This window comes from Aplysia californica, unplaced genomic scaffold, assembly GCF_000002075.1.
Source record: "Aplysia californica isolate F4 #8 unplaced genomic scaffold, AplCal3.0 scaffold01102, whole genome shotgun sequence".
Taxonomy (NCBI): Eukaryota; Metazoa; Mollusca; class Gastropoda; order Aplysiida; family Aplysiidae; genus Aplysia; species Aplysia californica.
The window spans coordinates 143,702-154,221 of NW_004798372.1; the positions used below are offsets into that span (position 1 = coordinate 143,702).

The following is a 10,520-nucleotide window of genomic DNA, read 5'->3' on the forward strand; positions in this document are numbered from 1 at the left end:
AGAAGCAAGCAATATATAACATATATACCAAGTATGAAGCTTCTATCTTTATTGGTTTTGTAGAAACACTGTTTATAAACTATAAAGAAATTTTGCTGAATCAGCGCCATTTTTTGCCGCCACAAGAACGAAAAAATAAAAAATGAATTTTTTATTTCACAAAACCTCTTTTTTTTAAGTGTATGTATCCATTGATTCATACAAAGTGGCTACAAAATGGTTGGAACTGAGTTTTGGCATTTTCATTAGCCACCTCCCCTTAAAAGTAGGGCTGGTGGCTAATTTGTTAGGCTATCATACAAGCAACTATAAGTGAGTGGGCTCTACTCCTGTCATGGGTCTGATGTTGTGTCCTTGGGAAAAGCACTACATGAATTTTCCTCATTTCACTCTGATAAGATCAGCTATAGACAGCGAAAGATCTTGTCGGTTTGTTAGTGTTTGAACACATGCAATCCGCTGCTTGCACTGTATGCTTCCTGGGAAGACAAGAACACTGAATGTCTCTGAGTGTTCTAGGGTCTGCTGGGGGATAATAGTTGTTAAGTGCAAAGACCATTCTGTGGAGCATGGATATGCCCCTATATAAATGCAATTAGTATTATCATTACACACACTGACTCACACGCACCCCTCCCACTCTTGCCTCCTGATGATCACAGCCAGCAATTTCCTGTTCCTAAAAAAATTACCACCAATCTCACTGCGACCCCCATAGTGATCTCAGATGTTGCTCATTAGGTTCAGCAGCTCGAAATGGGGGACCAACTTTACCTTTACCATTTTTAAATATTTTTAATAGCCATACATGGCTGTAACAGCTCTTGGTAAACAGCATTGATGTATTATTTTGTTGTTGTTCTGAATTGGTGCATGTAGTGTAGCCTAATGTTAAACTCAAGTTTACCATTCCTAATGGTTAAGTTTAACTTCGGATGAGTTGATTTATTTTCCACTTCCCTGAGGACATGAACTCATCCTTGGTTGACTGTAGTTGGTTTTAATACATTTTATTTATTTTGTGATGTTTTTGATAAGAGTAGAAGAAATACTTTTTATAGGTTTTTTTTTTTTTTAAATCTTTTCCAGACAGGAGTTTAAAGCACAAATCTTAACCCCTTGACTGCCTTGCCCCGAGAATTTCACGAAACTAAGCTTGTAGGCCATGGAATCTGAGAATTTCTCAGGCCTGTGAGGTGTCGAAATTAACATACAGTAAAAGGGGTTCTACACTGATAATGCAAAAATTAATTACTGGAGTTAGTTCCCCTGCCTTGTAGTGTCCATTTCAAGTATGGTTTTTGTTCGTGTTTGATTTCTTTGTGAGTATTTCTACCACATGTTCAATTTCCTTGACTTCTCTTTGTTACTATGGAAAAGAGTTATCAGTATAGACCTCAGTTCTCAGCTATTGAAACCTTTGATGAGGTTATGAATGGTTCAGGCAATGATGACAATAATTTACGGGGAAAGTGAAAATGAAGGGAACAGTGAGGGAGAAGGAGACATTTGATCGCTAGAGTCCGATACTAAGGAATGAAAGTAGTGATGAGTTCACAGAAGATGGTGTGGCTGGTCCTTCTACATCTGGATATTGATCAAGGTCTAGATCAAGTATAAATAGTAGTGATGACAATGTGGAACAAAGATCAAGTGGCAGAGGCTGGGGGTGGGGGGGTAGTATTTTATTGAGGCTAGTGTTGAAGTCCAATTTTCCCGTATGCACAGGGGTGTTCACTATGACGGGATTAAACTAAACAGTTTCCCCCACTGGTCTGTATTTTTATAAATCCACCTCTCCCCCCCCCCTGCCCCCAGCACTATAATGAAGAACAAAGTATTTACTGATTATAGACATCTTTCATTTCTTTAGGTGAACAACCCTTTGTCTGTGATCATCGTGACTGTAGCCGACGGTTCACAGAGCAGTCTAGTCTGAGCAAACACAAGCGAACACATTCAGGTAAATATTCTTCGACACACCAAGTTGTTTAGGGTGGATGTTGGCATCATAGTGTTTTTATTCTTTCCTCTCCTTTTTTGTTCCTCCTCTCGTCTCTCTGTCTGCCGGTTGTGTTCCCTGCCCCGTTCTCTCATTCCAAGGTACTTTTCTATAATTAGAGAAACAACTAAGCTTACCCGTTAGGTGATGATTGTTGTTGTTTGTTTTTTTTACCATCTGGCGTCAGGATCGGAGTGGTGACATGAGATGACAGCCGCGTCTTACCAATCACTTTTTATAACAATGTTTCTGCATGCCTGAAAAGTTCCATATTTGACCAACAGCAGTGAAGTATTGGTAACTGGAGCACTGCCATCTTCTGTCTGTTGATCTTGTCTTGGAATGGCATCTCTGTTGTGCTTATGAATCTAAGATTATTATAAAAATTGTCCGTTTCTGTCAAATAAGGTACAAATCTGATCCAAGAAATGCACAGCTCATGCAGCACTGGGGCGTACTTCTTGATGAGGGGATGTAACCGTAGTAATACTTTTGCATAAAATACTTGGAGAAGTAATCTCCCTTGCTTGTTGCCCTTGCCTTTTCTTGATAATATTATTTTGTTTTAACCATTTAGCATCTAGAGCGCCGTTTTGTGGAGTCTTTTTCGATTCACACCTAGAGCTGTATTGCATGGCATTTCAACCCCGAATGCGTGACACTGCCGTTGTATACATTTCTATTTTTAAATGAATATTTCTATTGATAATTTTCCTTTTGCCTGACACCCTGTGACCATGATACGAAGAATTCTAGCCAAGGTTACAAAATACACAGACTGAAGATTCTATATGAAATACGCAGACTAAAGATACAAAATATGCAAACTCAGAATAAACAACACTGGTGTCTGTGGTGTTTGTAATTAGGGGCTTTGTTGTCACATGCAGAAGACTTGAGTTCGATTCCTGTATGGGCAGAATTTTTATTATCTCTGTCTTTCTGTTTCACTCTCAGCCCGGGTTGGTCCTGGCAGGCAAGGTGAAAGCCCACCTCCTACATGATTTGAATTGTGCTAAGGGGAAAGTAAGATATCTGTATTTTTTAAAAAAAGATGTAACAGTTATGCAACAGTAAGTTGTGAAAAATGCAATGAGGCTATCACCCAGGGTAAGGTATAACATTTTACGCATTATGGAAAAAAAGAATAACTTGAGTCAAGATTTGAAATATCTTAACAAAAGACATAAAACACACAGACCTTAGATGCGAATAACTGAGACTGAGAGACTGAGATACGAAATAGAGTTTTTAGTCTGAGTAAAAAAAGAAGGATATATCAAAATCAAAACAATAACAATCATTTAGTGCATGGAAAAAAACAACACCGGCGAAACAGAAAATAATAGAGGGAAAGAAAAGCAGTAGGACCTGCCAGTGGTGCCTCTTCCAGAAAACCAACAAATGGAAAGAAAAGCAGTAGGGCCAACTAGTGGCGCTTGTAACAAACTGCAAATTTTTATGCACGCCTCTGAATATGAAATATGTGCACTCTGACAAGAGAACCATCATGCTGTGAGCTTTCACCTCTCATCATTCCTGTCATTGCTCTCGGGTGACAAACCATTCCACTGTGAGAAGTGCAACAAAACGTTCACCCTGTAACAACCTGCAAATTTTTATACATGCCTCTGAATATGAAATACGTGCGTGCACTCAGACAAGAGAACCATCATGCTGTGAGCTTTTACCTCTCATCATTCCTGTCATTGCTCTCAGGTGATAAACCATTCCACTGTGAGAAGTGCAACAAAACGTTCACCCAGAGTGGCAGTCTGAGGAAGCACATGCTGCGACATCAGCTGGATGAGGACATGAGACGATCCAGTGAGCATGCGTCTGACAGATTTGAAGAGGAAGTTGCGGAGAAGAGCCACTTGTCCCGGAATCCTAACAGCTCACCAGGGAGTTGTGGAGAAGTGTCTTGTTCCCCACAGGTCCTTGTTCTGAATAATTCGTACCAGGGTTAGTGCTGTTTGCCTTTTTCTGTCTCTTCTCAGAAATTATGTGGCTTAAAAACTGGGAAGTGGGTGGTTGGCGGGTGCTCTGATGTTGTTTGCTCCTTCTTTCCTGTCAAACATCTATCGTTCTGATCTGTCCTCCTTCTATTTTGTGTATGTTACTCTCTTGTATAGACCTGCATGTTTGCCGACAATCGTCTGAAATCCGACAATCGCGACCTGACCCGCGAGCCGGCCGCTTTCGTTTTTGTGCCGACGTCGGCGTTTCCGACATAATTGTCAGAACCTGAGTAGAAATACGAATACGAAAAAGTACGACGACCTAAATTATCTACTTTCAGTTTCGTGCTCGAGCGGCCGTTTTGAATTTCGTTTGTTTACTGATAGTTCAGATCATGTGGATTCTTTCAAGTCCGACTCACTTGTTTTACTCTAGATCTAGATTTATAGATCATTATAGACCTCAATGGAGGATTCATATTCCAATTCTATTGTGTCAAACCGTAGGTTGTGCTAGAAATATTAATGTTGGTAAAACGCATTTCATCAGGTGCGTGAATTATTTACTTAGAATAATGATCTAATTAATCTACTCTAGATCTAGAATCCTAGGTAGACTCAGCTGAGTCCCTCTGTTCGGAATCGGATGCGGATTTCTCATTCAAGGCCTATTCCTATTCACTTGTTCTACTAGATCTAGATCTAGATCTAGATTTATTTAGTTCACTAGATCTATTTATAACTAGATATTTATAGAGAAAGATTCATATTTCCAATTCTATTGTATTATTGTATCTAACTCTACTTTATAGCAATGTAGGCCATATATTATTATTATGCTCCTTGTTTGTTTTGAAGTGTGCTTTTTTTTTTTTTTTTTTTGACTTGTTCTGGTCTTTTTACATGTGGGTCGTTGCAGGTTCTATTTTGGGGTAGGGTCTGTGTTAGGGTTAGGTCTCTTCGTTATTGTGTTTGTTCGGGTGGTCGCTCGTTACTCGGAAGTCTTTCATTTTATGACACCCACAATTTAAAAGCTCTTATACTTATAAGTTATGAGGGGGGGTGCAAAATTTTCAGACAATGTGGTTGAGGCTCACATGCAGGTCTACTTGTAACACCTCTAATCTTCAGCACTTATATGACTTTATTGTGTTGCAAGTGCCGTAATACTTTTATATAAAAACTTTAAAAACTGGGAATAAATGCTTTTTTATTGAAACTTTTGTCAAATAAAAGATCTCTATACTGGTTCTGCTGCTTTTTTGTCGAGGGAGTTTACAAAGAGGATTTGGGGGGGGGGGGGGGGGACTCTTGTAAATAGCATATATTTTGGTGGGGTTGAAACTTCAGGAAATGATAGGTACGCTCAATTTTTGGGAGGTTCTGGTAATATTTAGTTGCTTGAAATGGTTTTTATTTCCTAACAAAAAAATAATTTTGTAAAAATAACAGGTACATTATTTTTATGTGAAAAGTAAAAAAGTTGTCTGATATTTGGTTCTGTCCTTTTCGAGTACAGTAGTAAACAAAGGGTTCCGTAATTTGATTACTTTATTAAGAGTTTTCTCATCTTTTCAGGTTTGCCAACATCAGAGTCTATGGTATTCTCTCATGGCTTGAGTGAACACATTGTCACTGTCAGTGGGCAGTCCATGGAGCACACTCTCGCTCGCAGCCTGCTGAACACGCATGGTGAGTTTTCTTTCTTTTTTTTTTACTCTTTATATTTAAAACGTTTAATTGAAACTTGTTACTCATCTTTTTATTTGAGCACCAATTATAAAGCACCACTAGTAGATACAGTTCTTCCCTGTTTTTCTGTAATTTTTAGAGAGCATGCCACAAAATAAAGTACTTGTTATAGCTTACTGAATTTTTAGAGAACCAAGTTGTTGGAAAGCTTTCTTATGGCCCTTCATTGAGTAGATTTTATTCATTGCAACTCTTGATGAGATGCTTCACTCTCGCATGCAGAGGACCTTTGTTCCATTCCCACATGGGGAGAATTTTTAACATATTATTATATCTTGGTCTTTCTGCTGGGATATATCCCTCTCAGTCCAGTTGATAAGGGTGTGAATGACCTCATCATCATAAAGTGCTAGATCTGGAACAGACATTGATGATCATCTGCTTGGATGCTTTCAAAATACCATGAAAGACCCTTCACCCTTTCAACAAGGGAAAACATTTGGCATGGATATAAATTTATGTAACTCTTCAAGTTCAGTCTCTAGGGGTAAACAACTGCTTAAGTTGTACCATTTGTCGTGGCCTTATCAGACATGCTGTGCTCCATAAATTATGAAAAATTTCTTCACCCGCATTTGTAGTGTAAATAGCTAGGCTCTTAACTATTGCATGCAGAAGGCACGAATTTGAATCTTGTATGGGAAGTATTTTCCTTGAAGGTCTCCGTGTCAGCGCAATGAATGATCAAAAATATGTTAATTGAGGTGTAAAACATATTTTTACAATTTCAAAAAATATCAGCGAAAGTAACCCTCTTTCCTTCCCACTTCACACATTGTGATGTTTCCCTTTTTTGTAAGACATAGCCTCAACTCCACTGTTTACCAAAACATCTTCCTCTGGCTGTCATTGCAGGTGTCCAGGAAGGATCACTCCCGGACAAGTCTGATGAGTTGTTGGTTCTGTCAGAAGCTGGTGTGTACGAGGCAGGCGGGGCTCCCGGTGACATTGTGTACGCCACCGACATCCTGGACCACGAGGAGGTAACTCATGCCAGCTACGTGACCACGCAGGTGGACTATGCAGGGCACATAACTCACGCCGACTACCCTCACCATGAGGAAGTCACAGGTTCGGAAGACTTGCACCAATCCGCCGTTCAGATGGGGCTGTCGGAGTACGTCAGCTCGGGATGCAGCACAGACAAAGACATGACTTCCGACTGTCTCCATCTTCCCGATTCGGAGCTGATCGGTGCGGAGGAAGTGACGGTCGCAGCACACTACAGCCTGTCGTCTCCCCCGCCAACCCCAACGTTGTGCCGTGCAGGGGATGATAAACTAGTAGACTCGCACCACTTCTCTCACCCGTCGGATGGAATGGAGGATGATGGGGTGGGAAACGGTGGGACAATTGGACAGGATGCTCACCCGCATCGGACCTCGCTGGTTGGAGGGGTGGGTGGATCGGGTGTGTCTGAGGGAGGGAGAGGTTCAGGTCCCCATCAATTGAGTCATAGTCCGGGTCACCAGGAGATGCACATGGACCCCATGATGGAGTGTGATGAGGAGCCAGAGAAGTCGATGTGAAAATGAGGTGGAGGTTTAGCTGTAAGTGCCCAGTACCTTTTGTTCCTGAGTAATGCTCCGTTATATTTATTTTAATGAACTGACCACAGCTAATAAATAAAATTTATATATATATATATATTATATATATATATATATATATATACACATGATAATGATCTGTGACTCGTTAATCGAGCATACGTCCTCTCTCTATTTCTAAAACTATGGATTAATATAATCTTTGAGCGACTATGAAATTATGTGAACTGAAAAATAAAACACAGTAAACTGTAGCAGTTTATTATTAGGATTAATGACCAGTTGAAATAATCGGACTGGTCAAGAAAGATTCCGGTGTGTGCACATAGTTTTTAATGGACTAAAGTGGTGCAGCGTTGTCCAGAGTGAGTACCGTGCCTACTTTCTGTCCGGACATGAAACATCTGTGGTCAGTCTGTAGTCTATTTCTTGCCTGTGCTGCTGACACTTTGCATTCTTGCCTGGCTTTTTTGCTATTCCACGTAAAAGATTTTGTCCCTTTGTGTATGACTACTATGACCACTGTCTCTCTATATATATTTAATGAGATGCTGTCAGTGTTGAATCTCACAAAATAAATTCTGTATACTATGTAGAAACTGAGTCACATACTGTTTTTGTTCATCAATTTTTTCGGTAAGTTTTGTGTTGAGATTTGTGTTTAAAGTTTCATGGGCTGCTGCTGGTGGTGTAGTGGCAGGACTTTTTTTTTAACAGGTGGAAAGTGGGTTGTTGGTGGGCACCACTAGTAGGCCCTGTTTCTTTTATTTCTCTTTATTGTTCTTCTCTGTCTTCCTTTTTCCCTGGACTAAATACCCGTTATTGAATTTATTGTGTCAATGTGCTTCTTTTCACTAAAAAATAAACTAATGTATTATAAAAATGGGCAAAAGATGTGAATGTGACTCTCTCTGAGTCTCACTTGGTCGCACCATGGTGAAGAAAGACTAGATACAGTTTAGCACAAATACCTCAAATTCGTAGGGACTGGCCTCGGTAGTTTGAGGGATCCGTAGTCTATTGAGGAATATTTTAGAGAACAAGAAAAAAAAACAGAACCGACGGTTGCATGTTTTTGAGTCTTCTGTGTTACACAGTGTTCTACCTTCTATCTGTGTTATACTGACTGTTATAATCCGGTGTATGTTTTACCTGGGAAGTAAGCCTTCTTCCTCGGATTTTTCTCAAACTGCCTGGGTTGGTCTTGAAGCAGCCCGGCTCCAAAATAATCTGAATTATGTAAAGTATTTCTTCTGCCAAAAAATTGCCCTTTCTTTTTCATCACTTTGGTATCTGGGTGAAGGGTCCCCTGTCAAAAGTGGGTAGTTGGTGGGTGCTTTGGTGTGGTTTGCTCCTTCTTTACTATTCAACATCTATTTGTTCATCATACAAGTATAAATGGTCGCTTTTAAGCACAAGAAGGCTATCCCGAAAAATGCTGTTTTACCTTCAATTTTCTCAAAACAGCATTTTTCGGGATAGCCCACTTGTCCTTAAAAGCAACCAACTTAAGCCTCTTGTCTTTCATATAGGCCTACATGTAGAGGTACAATTCGTCGAGGTTCTTGTTTTGCTTCGTTTGCTTTATTTGTTTGCTTGTTCATTTTTGGGGGGCATTTAGTCAGTGGTTGACTCACGGTGAAACAAGGAAAGCTCTACATTTGTCTTAGTTTTTTTACCCCCAAACGACAATTAAAAAAACAAGTTTTTTCTTTCCTCTTTTCTGATGAAAAGTTCTCAAAGATTCTAGATGTTATGCATTGTCATGCTTCTACTAAGTCTTAGTACCGTATTAAGGCTGTTAGGTGTTCTGGGTTGAAACAAGGAAAAGACATATATATATATATGGTGTAGTGTAAAGATGTTCCTTCTGTATTGCGCAACTGAACAAGCTTTTTTGGGAAGTGTGACTTCTGAGTATCGTGAACCAGGCCGTGGAACTGTCGGTTCCTCCTGCCGGCAAACGTAAGACTAGTAAAAAGAGTAAAAAAGGAGAAGACAATTGTGCAGAAAAACAGTACAGTGAAGTTATGAAGGCCAGGTGCCGTGTTCGATTCTCCAAGATTTGGAGCCGACGTATGTGTGTGTGTGTGTCTGTGTGTGTGTGTGTGTGTGCGCGCGCTATCGTGCATAGGCCTACATGCGTGCGTGTGTGTTTGTGTGTGTGAGCATTTGTGTTCAGGTGTGTGAGAAAGATGGTGAGAGGTGGAGACGAAGTTATGAGTATGTTTTTTTTTTTATGTACGTGTGTGTGAAATGAATGAGAGAGAGAGAGAGAGAGTTGTGAGCATGTGTACGTGTGTGTGTGTGTGTGTGTGTGTGTGTGGTGCCGGGGGGGGGGGGGGGGGCGTGTGTGTGTGTGGTGTAACTGCTGAATAAAGGCCTACCGGTGTGTGCCTTGCTTCTGATGGGCATGAACCCAGTTCTCACGTGGAGAAGATTTTTATCCAGTCTTCAACTTCGACTTCTTGCGAATTTTTCGTTTTTGTCGTGGATTTTCGCCGCACTGGCTGGGTTGGTACCTGACAAGAAAGTGAGCCGCTTTTGAATCGCGGAGCCGTAAACTGGTTAAAGCATCCCGACTCCCAATGAATTAATACATTCAATTTTATGTGACTGGTTTTTAAAAATAATAATTTATTAATTAATTTATTGATCTAGATTTATTTATTTTTATATTTTGGGGGCGGGGGAGCAAAATATTAACAACTACTTTCTTTCTTTCTTTTTGTCCTACCCCAACGTTCAAAATTTGAAGTTTTGCGCTTACTCGGAGTATATACTCGCCAAAGGAGCACAGGTTATCTTCCTCCTTCCTCCCACGCTCTCCTTGACCACGCCTCCAGAGCAAAAGGCACCAGGCCGAGTACAGAATTTCCGAAAAGTAAACATAAAATTCTGGCTCATGTGGGATTCGCATTTCGAAGTCAAACTTAAGTCTTCGATTCCGACACGTTTAAAAAAAAATTTAAGTTTAAAACCAACCGTGCAATAACTGGTTCAAAATTCCTCAAAGGCGCGTGTTTGGCTGACGGTGATGGGGGGGGGGGGGGTCTAAATGTGGGTGGGGCTTAGAAATGCCGTTAGGTAGATTCTTTTTTCTTTTTCTTCTTTTTGCTCCCCTGCTAGAGATCTCGGGGGTAGCCGACTGCTGGTTCTTCAACCTGCTGTGCAACTGATTTTTACTAACGTGACCGTTTTCCCCCACTTCATAGGTCATTGTACCCTTGCCTCTCGACAGCCACATTCCGACTT

The 10,520-nt window shown here is 40.5% G+C and overlaps 1 protein-coding gene across 3 annotated transcripts in view; it reads left to right on the top strand.

Annotated features, from left to right (window-relative positions):
• Positions 1-7,868, top strand: part of LOC101858535 (zinc finger protein 143) — a 23,393-nt gene extending 15,525 nt beyond the window's left edge. For all 3 annotated transcript variants that reach the window (XM_035973288.1, XM_013090002.2, XM_035973287.1), the window contains exons 7-10: positions 1,874-1,963; positions 3,722-3,967; positions 5,542-5,655; positions 6,571-7,868. In XM_035973288.1, coding sequence (XP_035829181.1) covers positions 1,874-1,963; positions 3,722-3,967; positions 5,542-5,655; positions 6,571-7,244 — 1,124 coding nt within the window. In that variant the 3' untranslated portion in view covers positions 7,245-7,868. The remainder of the gene's footprint in view (positions 1-1,873; positions 1,964-3,721; positions 3,968-5,541; positions 5,656-6,570) is intronic.
• Positions 7,869-10,520: the final 2,652 nt, after the last annotated feature.